The sequence below is a fragment of the Carettochelys insculpta genome, chromosome 30 (assembly GCF_033958435.1).
Source record: "Carettochelys insculpta isolate YL-2023 chromosome 30, ASM3395843v1, whole genome shotgun sequence".
Taxonomy (NCBI): Eukaryota; Metazoa; Chordata; order Testudines; family Carettochelyidae; genus Carettochelys; species Carettochelys insculpta.
The window spans coordinates 14,566,570-14,588,674 of NC_134166.1; the positions used below are offsets into that span (position 1 = coordinate 14,566,570).

The window sequence follows — 22,105 nt, forward strand, 5'->3', positions numbered from 1 at the left end:
GGTGCAGAGCTGTGGAAGTGGCCATTCTTGGCCGCCTGGTGGTGTCCCACAGTGACCCAGTGTAACCACTCTGGACAGCACTTTTCAGCTCCATAGGTGCACCAGAAATTTTGAATTTTGTGTCCTGTTTGGCCACCGTGGTGAGCCGAGTGGGCAGCACACCTGACCATGAATGCCCAGGGTTGCAGACAAGCTCTGTGAGCTGCTATTTGCAGACACTGTCTCACACATGCTTTCCAAGCAGAAGCAAAATAGCAGACCCCAGTCTGTCCCATACACTGCCTGCCAGCAAGCTGAGTCAAGCTGCTGTCTTAAGATCTTTGTGCTACGCCTGCTGTATAGTGGCCTCTTATAACCCCAGCTTTGGCCTGTTGCGTAACACATCCCTACGGTGTTGGACAGAGGCTCATTAAATGAGATCATCTGCATCCTACAAGGTATCATCTCCACTGTCTGCCCTTCATTTTTTTTTTTCAAGCAGGCAGAATACTGAGTCTGTTGCCCACTCCTGCAGCTGTTTGGCTGGTGCAAAGCTGGAAGTAAAAACGTATGCAGGATATGTTCCTTGACCAATACAATCTGCCTACATGGACAAGATGCAATGAAATGCATGGTGGAGAGTGAGGCTGCAGGAGAAGAGGATGTAACATGAGGAGATCCCTGCTCTGCCGTCAGCACGGGCCTTCCCAATCAGAGCTCGCATGAGAAACGTATCTCCACCCTTTAAGTGGCTTTGGCAGATCATGAACGATAGCAAGGGCTAATTTAGCACAGTATTAAGACTCTTGCCTTCAGCCACACAGTGGTTCAGTTAACATCCTAGTTGTCTCCACTATCACAGAGGTGCACTAACCTGTCTAATAGACTCTCTATGTCATCCAAAGGCAGCATCAAATTCATCTTTACTTTGGGAGTAACAGTGAAAACTTTCCTGAAATGGAAAAAATGGCATGGCCCTCACACCTGGGCACTCCCACTTCAACTACAGATCAGCAGGACTCTTTCTCCACCCATCAGCATGCCTTTGGTACAGTTAATCCCCTACTGTCTGCTAATTTGAGCACTGGAGATAGAAGATGATAATGAGGTTACTCATACAGGTAGAGCAGTGACTGTTTGCATGTTATAGGTATTTACCCAGATCTGAGGTGCAGTAAGTGGCAGAACAATGGTAAATTCACAGCAGCCACAGATTCAGCTCCAAGTCCTTTGGAGCAATGGCTGAGGGACACCAAAGAAAGGTCCAGTGACACTACCACAGCAACTAGCCGTGGAGTTGGCTTCTTTAGGGCAGCTCCCCTCCCAGTCCCAGAACAGCTGGCCAACTTCCTTCAGGTATCTGAAAGGGCATCATAAGAAGGAGGGAGGAAACTTGTTCTTTTTGGCCTCTGAGGATAGAACAAGAGGCAATGGGCTTAAACTGCAGCAAGGGAGGTTTAGGGTGGACATTAGGAAAAAGTTCCTAACTGTCAGGGTGGTCAAACAGTGGAATAAATTGCCAAGGGAGGTTGTGGAATCTCCATTGCTGGAGATATTTCAGAACATGTTAGATAGATGTCTGTCAGGGATGGTCTAGACAGTACTTGGTCCTGCCATTGGGGCAGGGGGCTGGACTCAATGGCCTCTCGAGGTCCCTTCCAGTCCTAGTGTTCTATGATTCCTTGTCATTGACGTGTGTAAAAATGCATTGGTGGCACATTTATTTTCTCCACCCCATTTCACCGGGGGTGCGTCACGTTGGGTCTCTTGAGCATGACGTTATGTCCAGCTGGAGGAATGAAGTCATAGAATAACTGAGCAGAACGGAGCATTTCGACCTTTGATGTATTTCAAGCCATTACTGTGCCTGGAGGCTGGGGAGGTGGGTGAGGGGCTTCTGGGCAGAATCCAGGGTTAGGATCTCCAGAAGTCTACGATGGCGGCTGGAGACTGAGTGGTGAACAGGGCGGTGCAAATTCTGGGGGGTTTTATGTCAGTGTCTGAATGCAAGTTTCATATTCATCTGGTAGGGGATGGTTTGCAATGGGGCTTCTCTGAAGCTGCTGCTTGCTTCTGTAGCACCTCAGCTGGCATTGAAAACACAAGAGTTTGACCAAATTGACCCAAAAACTTTTGCCAGTAGAGCTGTGTGGCTCTGGGCAGGTGATTTCCTGTGACATGGCACTGCTGGCTACAGCCCTAGCCTGGGACACTTATGCCAGCTAGAAAAGCCTTTTCCCTTCTGTGATCTATGGGAGCCAGGAAAGCATTAAGCAGCTTTAACCAAGCAGAGGGGAGCAAGTTTGGGAGCCTCAAAGAGCCAATGGAATGCAGCTAAAGAGGTTCAAACCTGAAAATGCCACAGCTGGCAGGAGTCTGAGGGTTCTGTTCTGTGGGACAGGAATCCCCTGGGTAATGGTCCCCCAGGATCATCAAAACTGTCTGGGAGCAGTAGGAGAACAAACACAGCCTGGAAATAAGGCCCCTGTGAATCTGTGGTAGGAGGAGTGCCCAGCAGGTGGCATCAGTGGGATGCTGCGGACAAGTGGACTGCTAGTTCTGCCCTGGTGATGTATCTGTGAGCTCTAGGTTCAGGACTGCCCTGAGAGGTGCACCCTGAGCTGTGTGTGGGATAAAGGCCAAGAGCCCCGCAAGAGACTTGGTTCTATTGCATATGGGGATGGGATCTTGTTAAAGGGGTTTGTCTCTCCTTTGCTTAGATATACTGCATCTGTCACTGTGAACTGGGGGTAGGTTATGGTCATTAAATAAGCCATTTCTACCTCAGACTCTGTGCTTGCGAGGGTGGGGAGAACCTCCTTACAGGCACCCAGCAAGTGGGGTGAGATTTTCCCAGCCACTGGGTGGGGGCTCAAGCCGGTTGGTTGTATCCTTGACAGGAAACCCCCAGGAGCTGAACCCGGCCCTTCTGGCAGGCACCTGGCATTAATAGAAGGGTTACATAAGTATTTACTTTCCTGAGACTTATGCCTAAAGAATCTCCCAACGGGGACGAAGGGGGGCTGGGCTGCGATTCCTTGACCCAGCTTCTCTGGGGCAGGGGCCAGATAGTAGGAAAAAAAATCCTATTTTAGGTTATGTCTGTGCTACGATAAAGAATAATATTGTACCAGTTAAGCATGAAATGTACTGATGTGTTTCTGTGATTGTGTTTCCTACCCTGTTGTTCTGAACGAGAAATTGTTTGGTAAAGGAGGCATCAGGCAGGTAACTTCTCATGTTTTTCTAATGTCAAGACAAGATAGACCGGGGTCATCTGGTCCAATGGTGGCCTTCACTCTTGTCTGTTAGCACACGCACCTTCCTCAGCAACCAAAAGAGCACAAAGACCTACTTTTTTTCTCGTGGTAAAAAAAAAAAATATCAATAATTCAAGAACCGCAGTTTATGCAAATACAGGCCAGTCCTTAATAAATGACATCAAACTATACTTTTGGTAACCCTATTTTAAGACCAGTGCCCATGCATATCCCACAAGGCACTGCAGATATTAAAGGGGGAGTTATCCAGCTTTTCGAGATCACATCTCATTTGCTCTTTAGATGTGAGCTGCTCATTGTTTGGCTTGTAGACATTCACCAAAATATTGAAAATAATCAGGAGAGTTGAGTTTTTCTTTACTTCGCAGCTATAGTGTCAGGACCTTAAAGATCTGGGTGCAGCTCTGGAGCCGTTGCTTGCTAACCCCTGGGATAGACCCTTACGGTCACCATTCTGTTTTCCAGATAATTCTGCAATGAGAAATAAGAAAGTAATGGATGTTTCTCTTGAAATTGTCATGATGTTCTCATTGGACTGTGCAGTTGCTTTGCTACAACAGAGAAATCCACCCTGTTTGTGTGAATGAGGAAGGAACGTGTGCTAAGAGACAAGAGTGAAGGCCATCATTGGACCAGATGTTCTAGGGAGCAACCAGAGACAGCGGCGAAGGCACTGGCGATCGCAATGCAATGTAAGAAGTGGGCAGATCAATGACTCTGGGAGGAGGTAGGCCCCTATCAAAGGGACAAGATCTCTGTGGTCAAAACCTGAATGATGAAACACTAGATAAAGGAGGAGACGACAACTTAAGAACACAAGTACTTGTCCAATGGTGGTCGATTACAGCAGGACCAGGCAAAAGTCATGGATCCCAGTGCAGGAAAACGGCTACCAGAAGGGGCTGCTTTGCCACAGATTTTGGGTTCGTCTTGTCCCTGACTGGAGCCTCGATCCAGATCAACAGGCGTTTCTTCTCTTGTACTTAGCCTGATTGCCACTAAGCTAAAGCAAGCAACTGACTGTCCACTAAAAACCTCCCCTGGAAGGATATGTCTGTCTGTGTAAGCGTATGTTACCAGCTTTCCTACTGTACCCTCTTAATAAGCACAGCATGTTGTATTTCCCCCCAAAAAAGATCCCATGTGCTTCTTAAAAGGTTTCCAGCCCTGCCCCTCCCCCCCCACCAGCATCTTCTCCATGGGAGGGGTTGCTGGCCCTGGTTCTCAGTCACTCTGAGAGTAATTATTAATAGTTCTCAATCCTGCTGGACAGGTATAACAAGTGGGCTTCCTCCAGGGTCTGTTTTAGGACCAGTTCTGTTCAATACCTTTATCAACAATTTAGATATATTGGCATAGAAAGTACACTTATTAAGTTTGCAGATGATACCAAGCTGGGAGGGGTTGCAACTGCTTTGGAGGATAGGGTCAAAATTCAAAATTATCCAGGCAAATTGGAGAAATGGTCTGAGGTAAACTGGATGAAGTTTAATAAAGACAAATGCAAAGTGCTCCACTTAGGAAGGAACAATCAGTTTCACACATACAGAATGGGGAGAGACTGTCTAGGAACAACTGCAGCAGAAAGGGACCTAGAGGTTATAGTGGACCACAAGCTAAATATGAGTCAACAGTGTGACGCTGTTGCAGAAAAAGCAAACATGATTGTGGGATGCATTAACAGGTGTGTTGTGAACAAGACTCGAGAAGTCATTCTTCCGCTCTACTCTGCGCTAGTTAGACCTCAGTTGGAGTATTGTGTCCACTTCTGGGCACCACAGTTCAAGAAAGATGTGGAGAAATTGGAAAGGGTCCAGAAAAGAGCAACAAGAATGATCAAAAGTCTAGAGAACATGATTTATGAAGAAAGGCTGAAAGAACTGGGCTTGTTTAGTTTGGAAAAAAGAAGATTAAGGAGGGACATGGTAGCAGTTTTCAGGTATCTAAAAGGGGGTCATAAGGACGAGGGAGAAAACTTGTTCTTCTTGGCCTCTGAGGTTAGAACAAGGAGCAATGGGCTTAAACTGCAGCAAGGGGGGTTTAGTTTGGACATTAGGAAAAAGTTCCTAACTGTCAGGGTGGTCAACCACTGGAATAAATTGCCTGGAAAGGTTGTGGAATCTCTATCTCTGGAGATATTTAAGAACAGGTTAGATAAACGTCCATCAAGGATGGTCTAGACAGTACTTGGTCCTGCCATGAGGGCAGAGGGCTGGACTCGATGACCTCTCAAGGTCCCTTCCAGTCCTAGCAGTCTATGATTCTATGATTCATCTCCTTTCTGTTGCTTGCCAACAACACCACTGTGCAAGACTGTATCAAAGGCTTTGCTGCAGTCAAAGTCTATCATGGGCAATGTCTGGGTTTGAGGGTTCTTGCTAAGTCCAACAGGTTCCGAGTCTGTAACGCAGTGTCCAGGCGAGTGGAAGTGCTTCCCCGGCTGGTTTTGGAACATTAATTTTCTTGATGCCCATTTGTGCCCATTTATCCTTTGGTGGTTTGGCCAATGCACATGGCGGAGGGGGATTGCTGCCTCAGAGTGGCTTATAGCACATTGATAGATGTGCAAGTGAACAAGCTCCCCAGGGTGTGGCTGGCCATGTCCTGTGACGATAGCACTTGCATTCCGTGCAGGAAGTAGGTTCCCAGGTTGAGCTCTTCTCTGCCTCGGATTAACGTAGAATGTGACCTGTGCAGAGCAGTGCTTGTCCCAGCTTACGTCCCTAAAACCGGGAGCCAGTGTGTGGCTTACAAACCGAGCAGAATGGTTAAGATAAGAAAGGGCTGGTGATTAAAATAAAGGTTCAGCAGTGCGTAGACAAACCTGCAAAACCGGTCGGATAGAGCCTGGGAGTGGCTGGCTCTCTTCAAAAAGTAATCTTCCTCCTTTTGGTGTTCGCTCTATCTCATCAACAATCCACCCTGATTGTACTGATTTCATGGCCCTCGGCCTCCTGGTGGTAGCATAACATGCTCCTATTTCCTTGAGTACATAGCCCTACCATGCTCACCTTTCCACTTCATGCATCTAACACAATGAGTCCCAGCCCACTAAAGCACACGCCCAAATGAATTTAATGTGCCACAGGACTCCTCCTTGGCTTTGCTGACACCAGCTAATGCGGCTCACTGTCTGCAACCTGCAATCCCACTGCATGGGGTGGGGGTAGGGGAAATCCCACCCCTGCCCAGTCAGGGGACTCAGAAGAAATAAAGCCAAACCCTCTGCACCAAGTCTACATTTCAAAAAGAACGAACCAGGACCAGAGGAAGGGACAGCCATGGCGGAATGAGATTTCCACTCTACCTGGGGAACTTCACAGAATCACAGAATCACAGGGCTGGAAAGGACCTCAGGAGGTCATCTAGTCCAGCCCCCTGCTTCAAGCAGGATCAACCCCAACTAAGTCATTCCAGCCAGGACCTTGTCCAGCTGGCACTTAAAAACCTCAAGGGATGGAGAATCCACCACCTGTCTAGGCAACACATTCCAATGCTTCACCACCTGCCTGGGGAAGTAGTTTTTCCTAATATCTAACCTACACCTTTCCCTCTTCAACTTCTGACCATTACTCCTTGTTCTGCCATCTGACACCACTGAGAACAGTTTCTCACCCTCCCCTTCAGGAAGCTGAAGGCTGCTATTAAATCACCTCTAAGTCTTCTCTTCTGTAAACTAAACAAGCCCAAATCCCTCAGCCTATCCTCATAGGTCTTGTGCTCCAGACCCTTAATCATTTTTATTGCCCTTTGCTGAACCTGCTCCAGCAAATCCACATCCTTTTTATACTGGGGGGCCCAAAACTGGACACAATATTCCAGATGTGGCCTCACCAGTGCCGAATAAAGAGGAATAATTACTTCTCTAGGGCTGCGTCTACACGTGCACGCTACTTCGAAGTAGCGGCAGTAACTTCGAAATAGCGCCCGTCACGTCTACACGTGTTGGGCGCTATTTCGAAGTTGAAATCGACGTTAGGCGGCGAGACGTCGAAGTCGCTAACCCCATGAGCGGATGGGAATAGCGCCCTACTTCGACGTTCAACATCGAAGTAGGGACGTGTAGACGATCCGCGTCCCGCAACATCGAAATAGCGGGGTCCTCCATGGCGGCCATCAGCTGGGGGGTTGAGAGATACTCTCTCTCCAGCCCTTGCGGGGCTCTGTGGTCACCGTGGGCAGCAGCCCTTAGCCCAGGGCTTCTGGCTGCTGCTGCTGCAGCTGGGGGTCCGTGCTGCATATACAGGGTCTGCAACTAGTTGTTGGCTCTGTGTATCTTGCACTGTTTAATGAAAGTGTGTCTGGGAGGGGCCCTTTAAGGGAGCGACTTGCTGTTGAGTCCGCCCCGTGACCCTGTCTGCAGCTGTGCCTGGCTCCCTTATTTCGATGTGTGCTACTTTGGCGTGTAGACGTTCCCTCGCTGTGCCTATTTCGATGTTGGGCTGAGCAACGTCGAAGTTGAACATCGACGTTGCCAGCCCTGGAGGACGTGTAGACGTTATTCATCGAAATAGACTATTTCGATGTCGCAACATCGAAATAAGCTATTTCGAAGTTGGGTGCACGTGTAGACGTAGCCTAGATCTGCTTGAAATGCTCCTCCTAATGCACCCTTGTATGTCGTTAGCTTTCTTGGCTACAAGGGCACACTGTTTACTCATCTCCAGCCTTTCATCCACCATAACCCCTAGGACCCTTTCCATTGTGCTGCTGCTGAGCCAGTCGGTCCCCAGCCTGTAACAATGCTTGGGATTCTTCTGCCCCAGGTGCAGGACTCTACGCTTCTCCTTATTGAACCGCATCAGATTTCTTTTGGCCCAGTCCTCCAATTTATCCAGGTCCCTCTGGATTCTCTCTCTACCCTTCAATGTATCTACCTCTCCCCCTAGTTTTGTGTCATCCACAAACTTGCTGAGGGTGCAATCCAGTCCCTCATCCAGGTCATTCAGAAAGATGTTGAATAACACCAGCCCCAGAACCGAGCCTTGTGGCACTCCGCTTGAAACAGACTGCCATCCAGATATTGAGCCATTGACCACTACCCGTTGGGCCCGACCATCAAGCCAGCTTTCTATCCATCTTATAGTCCAAGGATCCAATCCATATTTCCTTAACTTATGGACAAGAATGTTGTGGGAGACTGTATCAAAAGCCTTGCTGAAGTCAAGGTATATCACATCCACTGACTTCCCCATGTCCACAGAGCTTGTTACCTCATCATAGAAGCTAATCAGATTAATCAGGCAGGACTTGCCCCTGGTGAATCCATGTTGGCTACTTTTGATCACTTTCCCCCCTTCCAAGTGCTTCAGAATGGATTCCTTGAGGATTACTTCCATTATTTTCCCAGGGATTGAGGAAAGGCTGATGGGTCTATAGTTCCCTGGATTGTCCTTCTTTCCTTTTTTAAAGATGGGCACTACGTTTGCCTTCTTCCAGTCATCCAGTGTCTCCCCCAATCTCCAAGAGTCTTCAAGGATAACGGCCAAAGGTTCAGCAATGACCTCTGCCAATTCCCTCAGTACCCTGGGGTGCATTAAATCCAGACCCATGGACTTGTACACATCTAGTTTTTCTAGATAGCTCAGAACTTGTTCCTTCCCCACAGATGGCTGCCCTACGCCTTCCCATAGGACCACATTGTCTAGGACCGTCATAGGGAAGTTGACTTTCTCTGTGAAGACTGAGGCAAAAAAAGCATTGAGTACTTCCGCTTTTTCTGCATCATCTGTCACTAGGTTACCTCCCTCATCCAGTAATGGCCCCACACCTTCTCTGATAGCCTGTTTATTGTTCACATGCCTGTAGAAACCCTTCTTGTTACTCTCCACATCCCTTGCCAGCTGCAGTTCCAATTGTGCTTTCGCTTTCCTGATTACTGCCCAGCATTCTCCAGCCGTACGTTTACACTCCTCCTTAGTCAACTGTCCACATTTCCATTTCTTGTATGCATCCTTTTTGAATTTAAGCTGACTAAGGATTTCCCTGTTAAGCCATGCTGGTTGCCTGCCCTGCTTGCATTTCTTACTACGCAGCAGGATTGTTTGTTCCTGTGCCTTCAGTAAGACTTCTTTAAAATACTGCCAGTTCTCTTCAGCTCTTTTCCTCTTCATCTTCATTTTCAAAGAGATCCTGCTCATCCGTTCTCTCAGGGAGTCAAAGTCTGCTCTTCTGAAATCAAGGGTCTGTATGTTACTGCTCACCTTTTTTACTTTTGGCCAGATCCTGAAATCTATGATCTCATGGTTGCTGCAGCCCAGGTCCCCTCCAACTTCTATTTCTTCTACTAGTTCTTCCCTGTTTGTGAGCAGCAGGTCAAGTTGTGCACGGCCCCTGGTCGGCGCCTTCAGCACTTGTACCAAGAAGTTATCCCCAACATTCTCCAAAAACTTCCTGGATTGTCTGTGTGCTGCTGTGTTGGTCTCCCAACAAATGTCCAGATGATTAAAGTCTCCCATGAGAACCAGGGCCTGTGATTTGGAAGCTTCACTTAGCTGCCTGAAGAAATCCTCATCTACCTCATCTCCCTGATCTGGGGGTCTATAGGAGACACCAACTACAACATCACCTCTGTTACTCCCACCTCTGAGCTTAACCCAAAGACACTCAACTGGATTTTCTCCTTCCTCATACTGGAGCTCTGAGCAATCACACTGCTCCCTCACACAGAGCGCAACTCCTCCTCCTTTTCTGCCCTGTCTGTCCTTCCTAAACAATTTATACCCTTCCATGACCGTGCTCCAGTTATGCGAATCGTCCCACCAAGTCTCCGTTATTCCAACCACCTCATACTTCTCTGACTGTGCCAGGGCCTCTAATTCTTCCTGTTTGTTCCCCAGGCTTCTGGCATTAGTGTACAAGCATATTAGAGAAGGGGCCGATTGGCCCCACTTTCTCCTCTTCACCCAGGAAACCCACTTGATTGTTCCCTCCTCCTTCCCCACTTACCTCTGGGCTTGTGTCACCTTCCCCCGACAAACCTCGTTTAAAGCCTCCTCACTAGGTTTGCAAGCCTGCCTGCAAAGATGCTCTTTCCTCTTTTAGTGAGGTGGATCCCATCTCTTCTCAGCAATCCCTGTTCACGAAACAGAATCCCATGGTCAAAGAAACCAAATCCTTCCCTGCTACACCACCTACGCAACCACTCATTTACCTCTGTTATTCAATGATCCCTCCGCGGACCCCTTCCTTCCACAGGGAACATAGATGAGAAGACCACCTGTGCTCCGTATTCCTTGATCTTTCTCCCGAGGGTTACGTAGTCTGCCGTGACCTCATCAAAGTTGTTCTTGGCTGTGTCATTGGTTCCTACATGAAGAAGTCGGAAGGGGTAACAGTCTACAGGTTTAAGGATATTTGGCAGTGACTCTGTATTATCCTGAATTCTAGCTCCAGGCAAGCAGCAAACTTGCCGGCATTCTTGGTCCGGGTGGCAGATGGATGACTCCGTCCCTCTTAGGAGGGAGTCCCCGACCACCACCACTCATCTTTTTCTCTTAGGGGTGGTGGTCATAGAACTCCCATCCCTAGGACTGCACATCCCCTGCCTTCTAAACCATGGGGACTCTTTCAGATACAATCCCTGGGAGGTATCAGCCCCAATTATCTCTGCCGTATCACCTGTGGAGAGAGGCTGAAAGCGGTTACTTAACTCCACTAGAATTGGAGAGACTTGAACTGGTTTTCTCCTCCTGGAGGTAACATGCTCCCAGTTCTCCTCCTTGTTTTGGGCAGCCTGCTGTTTCTGCAGTATTGTCTGGTGCCTTCTATCCAGAAAGTCTTCACCCTCTCTGATGGACCTGAGGGTTCATATTTGGGCCTCAAGTCCTTTAACCTTCTCTTCTAAAATGGCGACCAGCTTACACTTGGTACATAGAAAATCCTTTCTATTGTTCGGGAGGAAGACAAACATGGCACATGCCATGCAGGTCACAACAACAGACCTCTCACCAGCCATGTCACTGTCCATTTTTTCTCTTTTCAGAGATCCCTTATTTGTTTCTAGTGCCGCCTTGAAGGGCACAAGAGAAACACCGTATAAGGAAGGTGAAAACAGGTATGTGGCTCCTCCCAGAGGCCAACTCCCAGGCAAACTCCCTGTTTGCTGCTCACAGGGTTCGCTGGGGCTGCCTTCTTATAGAGCTGCTAGCTGGTTAGGCCCGGCTCAGAGCATTTGCCTCCAATCTAATCAGCCCTTGAAGGCCCACCTGGAAGGAAGCTCTCCCAATTCACACCTTGCAAACTTGCCAAACTGACAAACACGGTTTCCAACTGCCCCTCTCTGCAAAACAGATGGTCAGGCACACAGGCAGCTATGCAAACTGCTCCTCACTGCAAAATGAAAGAAATGCACAGACACCACAGACAGAAATTCAACCCACCAGCTTCTGGTGTCTCCATCACCGTAGTGTTTGAGTAGCTCCCATCACAGAGCTGGGCTGTAGGGGGCCCTAGGGTGCCCCCAGCTAAAGGCTAGACCATCAAAGGCATTTGGGCACCTAGTGGGATGTTCAGAAGCACCCAGAAGCTCTGTGCCTTGTAAAGCCCATGAGATGCCTCGCTGCATCTTTGGTGACTAAAAGTCTTGCCCCTAAGGTCCTGGCCTGAGGTTGGGGGGTAGTCCATGTGGGGAGTTGAACAGAGGGTTTTTAACCACTAGCTTCCTCTCCACTGCATCAGCCACTCTCCTGCATGCTGTAAGACAGAGATGTCTTGTGGCGGAGAGCAAAACAAGGCAGCCAGTGCCTTGAGGCTCTAGTAAACAATACCAGGCAATTGAGAGCTCAGTGGTTTGAGCATTAGCCTGCTAAACCCAGGGTTGTGAGTTCAATGCTTGTGTAACCAGTTTGGGGACTAGGGAAAATATGTTGGGGATGGTGCTTGGTCCTGCCAAGAGGGCAGAGGACTGGACTAGATGACCTCCCAAGGTCCTTTCCAGCTCTAGGGGATGTGTATGTCCAATTGGAAAGGATGCCAGGGTGTGTGGGGCTTCAGCTGAGTCCCCAGGCACTGCACCCTGTCTACAGGCAGGGGTGACTCTCACTGAGCAGGGGAATGGTAACAGAGAGGGAACTGTGCTAGTCTATATACTATCAAAACAAAAAGCAGTCAAGCAGCACTTTAAAGACTAGCAAAATAATTTATTAGGTGATGAGCTTTCATGGGACAGACCCACTTCTTCAGACCAGAACAGACTTGATATTTAAAGCACAGAGAACCAAAAACAGCAATCAAGGAGGATGTTTTAATGGAATGGGGCATTCTGTTAATGACTTAAGAGTATGTGTGTTACTGAAAAAAAAATTTTGCACCACTATTCAAAGAGAAGCAGCCAAGCTGGCTTTTATATTCAAATTCAACACATTAACACGTGGTTTGAACCAGGATGGGAACTTTCTGAGTGACTATAGCTGTGTCTACACGTGCACGCTACTTCGAAGTAGCGGCACTAACTTCGAAATAACGCCCATCAAGGCTACACGTGTTGGGCGTTATTTCGATGTTAACATCGACGTTAGGCGGTGAGACATCGGAGCCGCTAACCCCATGAGGGGATGGGAATAGCACCCTACTTCGACGTTCAACGTCGAAGTAGGGCACATGTAGCCGATCCGCGTCCCGCAACATCGAAATAGCGGGGTCCGCCATGGCAGCCATCAGCTGAGGGGTTGAGAGACGCTCCCTCTCCAGCCCCTGCAGGGCTCTATGGTCACCGTGTGCAGCAGCCCTTAGCCCAGGGCTTCCGGCTGCTGCTGCTGCTGCTGCAGCTGGGGATCCATGCTGCATGCACAGGGTCTGCAACCAGTTGTCGGCTCTGTGGATCTTGTGCTGTTTAGTGCAACTGTGTCTGGGAGGGGCCCTTTAAGGGAGCGGCTTGCTGTTGAGTCTGCCCTGTGACCCTGTCTGCAGCTGTGCCTAGCACCCTTATTTCGATGTGTGCTACTTTGGCGTGTAGACGTTCCCTCGCAGCGCCTATTTCGATGTGGTGCTGCGCAACGTTGATGTTGAACGTCGATGTTGCCAGCCCTGGTGGACATGTAGACGTTATTCATTGAAATAGACCATTTCGATGTCGCTACATCAAAATAAGCTACTTCGATGTAGCGTGCATGTGTAGACGTAGCTTATAGGGGCTTGTCGGCATACTTGGCTTAATCTAATTCTTGACCTTCCCCCCCAGCCACCCCTCCACTCTCTGATTTGCTCACCTTGATCATTTTGTTCTGATTTGTCTTCCTTGATTACTGTTTTTGGTTCTCTGTGTCTTAAATACTGAGTCTGTTCTGGTATGGCTATGGTCTGAAGAAGTGGGTCTGTCCCACGAAAGCTCATCACCTAATAAATTATTTTGCTAGTCTTTAAAGTGCTACTTGACTGCTTTTGTTTTGAGCAGGGGAACAGCGGGTTTATTAGCCAATGGAGCACAGCGTCATACAGAGGTATCAGTACAGCCGGCAGAGACAGCCAGTCCAATGCATTCTGGGGACAGGAGGACCTGAGGGGCCCCCCAAGCTAAGGTCTTGCCCCCTGCTTTGTCTCTCTCTGTCCCAGCCCAGACTCACTAATTTCCAACTCCCAGTCCCAATGCAAACGCCTCAGGCTCCACCTCCCCCTTTGTCTGCAGCCCAGAGGTGTCACCTGGTCACCTCGGTTACCCTCAGCAGGAGCCCCCCACCCTCTGTGAGACACACACATAGATACACATCCCCCACTGCATCACACAGGGCACAAGATCAGATCTGGGGGGGGGGCTGTGCATCCCACCATAGTGGGGGGCGGGAGGAGATATTGGCAGGGCAAATGAAGGAGGCCAAGTCCCATCCTTCTTGTGAGCTGAGTTTTGAATTGGTCTGGTGAAGAAGAGGAGAGAGGGCTAATAAGAACAGCAAGGGGTGCAGCTGTGCTGGGAGGTAGCCCTGCAGTGACAGCCAGAGACACACACAGCCCAAGGACACAGCTGTGCGGGGAGACAGATGTGCAGGGACGGAACCAGAGACACACACAGGCCAAGGAGCGCCAACCCTGTGCTAAGAAACAGACCTGCAGTGACCAGAGAGCCAAAGGGGTCAGAGAGGCAATGCAAGGAGCTGGAGGCTGGCAAAGCAACATAGTCTGCAGCTGAGTGTGGTGAGCAGCTGGGACCAGCAAAATGCGGGGAGAGGCTCTGGGCAGCGAGACACCGCAGCCAGGAGGCCTTGCAGCCAGACTTCGAGAGGGATGGTAACTCCAGCTCGGAGAAGGGCCCTGCTACCTGGAGCCTGAAGTCCTGCGGTCACTGCCTGAGCAAGCACGTTCCACCTGCAGCCCCACCCCTGGAGCACAGCCAGGGCCCGAGAGAGAGAGCCCTGGGACTTAAGAGGAACAGACTGAACTGTGCTTGCGCTCAGCAGCCTGCTGGCTGTGATGCCCCCGTGCCGCGGAGCGGGGCTCTGTGCTCTCTTGTAACCTCTTCTCCTTTCTTCTGATTCTTTTCCTTTCAATCAGCTGCTGTGTAATACATTGTATTTGCTTTGACCTCTCTGAGGGGATCAGTGGCTCAGGAAAGCAGGCAGTGTGAAGAAGCACCCTGCATTGGGGGCACCTGAGCCCCTGCCCTAAGTGACTATGAGGTTGGAGGTTCAGCCCCAGGAAACCTGGGCCCAGCCTCGCTGGGATTTCAAGGACTCTGCTACTCAGAGGAGTGGAAGGGAAGCCCTCGGGGTCAGGGAGGCTGTTGGGTAATGGGAGTGGGAGCGAGGACTCAGATCCTTTCGTTGGTCCATTTCACCAGGGTAGTATGGAAGCCAGGAAAGTTCCCCACGATAGCGGGACTGCTCCCCGCCTGCCCCGGCCCCGCTTACATCTGTCACCCCTGCAGGGTTCCGTCAATGCCTCCATAACACCCATCTTCACCTCCCTGGCTCTGCATGCCTGGGGTCTCCTCTTCTTACGGGGATGGGCCGCCACAGGGCTGGCATCTTTGCCCATCTTGGCAGCTCCGCACAATGAAGCTGGCTTTCAGATACAAGAGCACAGTCCTTCCCCAGCGCATGGCACTGCCAGGGACATGCCCAGGCCAGGGCCAACGGAGTCTTCCTAAAAGTCGGAGAGCCACAAGGACCTGCACTGTGTCTGGTCCCTCACCTGCCCGTCCGCTTCCACCTGGAAACTGTTGCTGGACTGGAGAGCTCAGGCCTCCCTACCTGCCGGTGGGGGGAAAGGACTGAGAGCAGCCCCCACCCATGTCCCTCCCCTTTGGGTCCCCTGCCAAGGGCAGCTGGAGGGGCCACCTTTCCCCACAGCTGCTCAGGCATTTGGGGCCAGGCTCCAGTTTCTGGCTTGGCTGGGAGGCAGTGCCCCAGGGGAAATAGACGGGGAGGTGGTCAGGCCCAGGGTGAAAAGTGAATGGACCAGGACTTAACCGGGTGCAAAAAACAGCGAGGTAAATCCATGGAGGTTAGGTCCCTCAGTGGCTGTTAGCCAGGAGGAGTGGAGGCTGCAAATGGATGACAGGAGAGGGATCGCTTGATGATCCCCTGTTCGGTCCACACCCTCTGGGGCACCCGGCCTTCGCCACTGTTGGCAGACGGGACACTGGGTGAGATGGACCTTTGGTCTCACCCACTTTGGCCGTTCTGATGTTCATGTGAATGGGTCGGGCCTCTTGACCCAGCTCTGATCAGCCCCAACTTCTCAGTTCACCTTTTTTGTAAGCACCACAAGGCCCAGGAGCCCATGCAGAGCTGAACTCCACCTTCAATATCAAGGGGTAAGGTGTGGTTAAAGCATGGGGCCTGGGAGCCAGGACTCCAGGGTTCTCTCTCCAGATCTGCTTCATTAACAGGACAATCCTCCCCATGGCAACAGAGCACGTTGCCATAACTCCAGGAGGGGCAGCTGGTCTGGCAGGGCAAACTTCCCAGTTCCTCTCTCCTTCCCCCAGCCAAAACCCCTCTGGGTGGCCCTCACCCACCCCAGGTCTCAGCACAGCTCTACGGTGTGGGAGCCACCTCCCACTTTATGCCATCCTAAGTGCTGTCATGCACCACCCACTGACCTGGAGAAGGAGGAGCCTCTCCTGGAGCTCTGGTGGGTGGAGCCCCATGCCTCCCTATCACCTGTCAGGAGGTGGGACAGGAAGTATATAAAGTAGGCCTAGAAGCTCAGTTGGAGCCCAGCCAACAGAGAAGACAGACCCCTCTCCTGAGCTCCTGGGCTGGGAGGCTGTGGTGGACCTGACAGATGCAGATTAGGCAGGACTGCCAGGCCCACAGACAGACCTAGGAGCTGCAAGCCCTCATGGAGGTCCCACTTTCATTGCACCCAGAGGACAAGACTCCATTCTGGCCCTGCGGGCTGGGAATGGATAGCAATGTCCAGACTGCTGAGGTAACCTGGGTTAGCTGCTCCGTGGTGTGAGTGCTGGCACTGCTATCCCCTCAGGGGCTGGATGCACCCAGACATGGCCATGCCAGGGCTGCACTAACCCCCTGTAGCGCCAGGCCCTCTGGGCACCTGTCCCAGGGCTCTTACCACTGCACTGATCTGTGCCATTCAGAGAGACCTTGGAGGTCCCACCGATTAACACAGAGCAGGCTTGGAAGAGTGGCCAGGCCCTAGGGTTCAGTGGTCACACACACCCCGGCAGAAGGAAAAAGACATACTGAGTGAGGCTGAGCTGCTGTGGACAAAACACAGGCTGGATCATGGCATGAAAGGCAGCAGCCCAATGCAAGTGCTCTGGGCAGGTGTGGAATGAGCCTTGAGTTGGCAATCTGTGTTCTGGTGTTTCTGAACTTCCCAGAGCTCGAGGGTGCAACCTCCAGGGAGCTCTTGGCATGCAGCTTTTTAATTTCAGGTTAGACAGGCAGACGGATGCATAGATTTATGTATATTTGTAAGCACAGACAAAAATAAAATAAAAAAGTCTTATATGGCTAATGTATTGGACAGCTCTCCGGCCTCATGTGGACAAGGGAGCTCGGCCACAGGGAACCTCAACACAACATACTGGGGGATTTTGTGTAGAGGCCTGATTTATTCAGCAAATTCATGAATGCACAGAGAGAGAGCTCAGCCAGCAGTTCTGTACAGGGACAGATGAACACCCAGACGCTGTGCAGACCTTAAGCAAGGGTCCATTTCCATCACCGCAGCAAGGAGAAGGGGTCTTGGCGGGGGTGCAGTGCAAATTTCAGGCCTTTTTCTGCAGGCATTAGGTTCTGTGTGGTCCATACAGACGTAGAATGTTGGGGTGGGGGGGGTCAGCACAGCAGCTTGACCAGCAGAAACCCAGCAAGGCTGGGCAGATAGAGAGAAAATGAAAATTCCCACAAAGCTGGACTAGCTCCACAGGGGTAGCCAGATATGTCATGAGGGGATTCATCAGGGATGCAGAGGCCTGTTGGAGCCGGGGTGGGGGTGATTGTCTTGGGGGTGGTGGACGTGGTTATTATAGGAGAAGCGGGGGAAGAGGTGTTCCTCGGGGTGGACACAGTGGTGGCTGAAGTTGTAAGAGAGGTGGTAGGGCTGGCTGTAGTGGAAGTGGTGGCAGATGATGTACTGGAGGTTACAGAGGTGGTGCTTTGGGTTGTAGTGGTGGTGGTGGGTGTAGAGCTGGTGGTTTGGGTTGTAGTGGGGGTGGGGGTTTCTGGGGTGGTGGGTGTAGACATAGAGGTTTCAGTTGCAGTGGGGATGGTGGGGGTGGAGGTGGTGCTTTTGGTTGTAGCAGGTGTGGTGGGTGTAGATGTGGTGGTTTGGGTTGTAGCAGGGGTGGTGGTTTCTGGTGTCGTAGCTGTAGACATAGTGGTTTCAGTTGTGGTAGAGGTGGTGGGGGTGGAGGTGGTGCTTTTGGTAGTGGTAGGGGTGGTGGTTTCTGGGGTTCTGAGTGTAGATGTGGTGGTTTTGGTTGTAGTGGTGGTGGTGGGTGCAGAGGTGGTGGTTTGGGTTGTAGTAGGGGTGGTGGTTTCTGGTGTCGTAGCTGTAGACACAGTGCTTACAGTTGTAGTGGGGGTGGTGGTTTCTGGGGTGGTGGATGTAGGAGTGGTGGTTTCAGTTGTAGTGGGGGTGAAGGGGGTGGAGGTGGTGCTTTTGGTTGTAGTACGGGTGGTGGTTTCTGGGGTGGTGGGTGTAGATGTGGTGGTTTCAGTTGTAGTGCTGGTGGTGGGTATAGAGGTGATGGTTTGGGTTGTAGTGAGGGTGGTGGTTTCTGGGGTGGTGGGTGTAGACATGGTGATTTGGGTTGTAGTAGGGGTGCTGGTTTCTGGGGTGGTGGAAGTAGATGTGGTGGTTTCAGTTGTAGTGGGGGTGGTTTCCAGAGAAGTGGATGTGGTGGTTGCAGCAGGAGTTGTGGAGGTGGTTTCTGGGGTGCTAGTTGCGGTCGTGGTGGTTCGGGATTTAGTGGGGGTGCTGGTCTCTGTCTTGGAAGTGGTGGTTTGGATTGTAGTGGTGGTGGTGGGGGTTTCCAGAGACGTGGTCGTGGTGATTGGAGCAGGAGTTGTGGAGGTGGCTTCTGGGGTTGTAGGTGTGGAGGTCGTGGTTTGGATTGTAGTGGGGGTGGTAGTTTCTGTGGTGGTAGGTGTGGAGGTGGTGGTTTGGATTGTAGTTGTGGTGGTGGGGGTTTCAGGACAAGTGGTCGTGGTGATTGGAGCAGGAGTTGTGGAGGTGGCTTCTGGGGTGGTAGGTGTGGAGGTCGTGGTTTGGATTGTAGTGGTGGTGGTGGGGGTTTCAGGACAAGTGGTCGTGGTGATTAGAGCAGGAGTCGTGGAGGTGGTTTCCAGGGTTGTAGGTGTGGAGGTGGTTGTTTGGATTGTAGTGGGGGTGGTAACTTCTGTGGTGGTAGGTGTGGAGGTGGTGGTTTGGATTGTAGTGGAGGTGGTAGTTTCTGTGGTGGTAGGTGTGGAGGTGGTGGTTTGGATTGTAGTTGTGGTGGTGGGGGTTTCAGGACAAGTGGTCGTGGTGATTGGAGCAGGAGTTGTGGAGGTGGCTTCTGGGGTGGTAGGTGTGGAGGTCGTAGTTTGGATTGTAGTGGTGGTGGTGGGGGTTTCAGGACAAGTGGTCGTGGTGATTAGAGCAGGAGTCGTGGAGGTGGTTTCCGGGGTGGTAGGTGTGGAGGTGGTGGTTTGGATTGTAGTGGGGGTGGTAGCTTCTGTGGTGGTAGGTGTGGAGGTCGTGGTTTGGATTGTAGTGGGGGTGGTAGTTTCTGTGGTGGTAGGTGTGGAGGTGGTGGTTTGGATTGTAGTGGGGGTGGTAGTTTCTGGGGTTGTAGGTGTGGAGGTGGTGGTTTGGATTGTAGTGGAGGTGGTAGCTTCTGTGGTGGTAGGTGTGGAGGTGGTGGTTTGGATTGTAGTGGGGGTGGTACTTTCTGTGGTGGTCGGTGTGGAAGTGGTCGGTGTGGAGGTGGTGGTTTGGATTGTAGTGGGGGTGGTAGTTTCTGTGGTGGTCAGTGTGGAGGTGGTGGTTTGGATTGTAGTGGGGGTGGTAGTTTCTGTGGTGGTCGGTGTGGAGGTGGTCGGTGTGGAGGTGGTGGTTTGGATTGTAGTGGGGGTGGTAGTTTCTGTGGTGGTCGGTGTGGAGGTGGTCGGTGTGGAGGTGGTGGTTTGGATTGTAGTGGGGGTGGTAGTTTCTGTGGTGGTCAGTGTGGAGGTGGTGGTTTGGATTGTAGTGGGGGTGGTAGTTTCTGGGGTTGTAGGTGTGGGGGTGGTGGTTTGGATGGTAGTTGTGGTGGTGGGGGTTTCCGGAGAAGTAGTCATGGTAATTGGAGCAGGAGTCATGGAGGTGGTTTCTGGGGTGGTAGGTGTGGAGGTGGTGGTTTGGATTGTAGTGAGGGTGGTAGTTTCTGTGGTGGTCGGTGTGGAGGTGGTTGGTGTGGAGGTGGTGGTTTGGATTGTAGTGGGGGTGGTAGTTTCTGTGGTGGTCAGTGTGGAGGTGGTGGTTTGGATTGTAGTGGGGGTGGTAGTTTCTGGGGTTGTAGGTGTGGAGGTGGTGGTTTGCATTGTAGTGGGGGTGGTAGTTTCTTGGGTTGTAGGTGTGGAGGTGGTGGTTTGGATTGTAGTGGCAGTGGTAGTTTCTGTGGTGGTCAGTGTGAAGGTGGTGGTTTTGATTGTAGTGGGGGTGGTAGTTTCTGTGGTGGTCGGTGTGGAGATGGGCGGTGTGGAGGTGGTGGTCTGGATTGCAGTGGGGGTGGTAGTTTCTGGGGTTGTAGGTGTGGGGGGGGTGGTTTGGATTGTAGTGGAGGTAGTAGCTTCTGTGGTGGTAGGTGTGGAGGTGGTGGTTTGGATGGTAGTTGTGGTGGTGGGGGTTTCCGGAGAAGTGGTCGTGGTAATTGGAGCAGGAGTCGTGGAGGTGGTTTCTGGGGTGGTAGGTGTGGAGGTGGTGGTTTGGATTGTAGTGGGGGTGGTAGTTTCTGTGGTGGTTGGTGTGGAGGTGGTCGGTGTGGAGGTGGTGGTTTGGATTGTAGTGGGGGTGGTAGTTTGTGTGGTGGTCAGTGTGGAGGTGGTGGTTTGGATTGTAGTTGGGGTGGTAGTTCCTGTGGTGGTCAGTGTGGAGGTGGTGGTTTGGATTGTAGTGGGGGTGGTAGTTTCTTGGGTTGTAGGTGTGGAGGTGGTGGTTTGGATTGTAGTGGGGGTGGTAGTTTCTGGGTTTGTAGGTGTGGGGGTGGTGGCTTGGATTGTAGTGGAGGTGGTAGCTTCTGTGGTGGTCGGTGTGGAGGTGGTGGTTTGGATTGTAGTGGGGGTGGTAGTTTCTGTGGAGGTGGTGGTATGGATTGTAGTGGGGGTGGTAGTTTCTATCGTGGTCGGTGTGGAGGTGGTGGTTTGGATTGTAGTGGGGGTGGTAGTTTCTTGGGTTGTAGGTGTGGAGGTGGTGGTTTGGATTGTAGTGGGGGTGGTAGTTTCTGGGGTTGTAGGTGTGGGGGTGGTGGTTTGGATGGTAGTTGTGGTGGTGGGGGTTTCCGGAGAAGTGGTCGTGGTAATTGGAGCAGGAGTCGTGGAGGTGGTTTCTGGGGTGGTAGGTGTGGAGGTGGTGGTTTGGATTGTAGTGGGGGTGGTAGTTTCTGTGGTGGTCGGTGTGGAGGTGGTCGGTGTGGAGGTGGTGGTTTGGATTGTAGTGGGGGTGGCAGTTTCTGTGGTGGTCGGTGTGGAGGTGGTTGGTGTGGAGGTGGTGGTTTGGATTGTAGTGGGGGTGATAGTTTCTGTGGTGGTCAGTGTGGAGGTGGTGGTTTGGATTGTAGTGGGGGTGGTAGTTTCTGGGGTTGTAGGTGTGGAGGTGGTGGTTTGCATTGTAGAGGTGGTGGTAGTTTCTTGGGTTGTAGGTGTGGAGGTGGTGGTTTGGATTGTAGTGGGGGTGGTAGTTTCTGGGGTTGTAGGTGTGGGGGTGGTGGTTTGGATGGTAGTTGTGGTGGTGGGGGTTTCCGGAGAAGTGGTCGTGGTAATTGGAGCAGGAGTCGTGGAGGTGGTTTCCAGGGTGGTAGGTGTAGAGGTGGTGGTTTGGATTGTAGTGGGGGTGGTAATTTCTGTGGTGGTCAGTGTGGAGGTGGTGGTTTGGATTGTAGTGGGGGTGGTAGTTTCTTGGGTTGTAGGTGTGGAGGTGGTGGTTTGGATTGTAGTGGGGGTGGTAGTTTCTGGGGTTGTAGGTGTGGGGGTGGTGGTTTGGATTGTAGTGGAGGTGGTAGCTTCTGTGGTGGTAGGTGTGGAGGTCGTGGTTTGGACTGTAGTGGGGGTGATAGTTTCTGTGGTGGTCGGTGTGGAGGTGGTCGGTGTGGAGGTGGTGGTTTGGATTGTAGTGGGGGTGGTAGTTTCTTGGGTTGTAGGTGTGGAGGTGGTGGTTTGGACTGTAGTGGGGGTGGTAGTTTCTGGGAATGTAGGTGT

At 51.3% G+C, this 22,105-nt stretch overlaps 1 protein-coding gene across 1 annotated transcript; it reads right to left on the reverse strand.

Annotated features, from left to right (window-relative positions):
* Positions 1-17,503: 17,503 nt before the first annotated feature.
* LOC142004077 (uncharacterized) lies at positions 17,504-20,233 on the reverse strand. Its single transcript, XM_074981496.1, has one exon. The coding sequence runs from the start codon at positions 20,231-20,233 to the stop codon at positions 17,504-17,506; it is 2,730 nt and encodes a 909-aa protein (XP_074837597.1).
* Between the last annotated feature and the right edge of the window lie 1,872 nt (positions 20,234-22,105).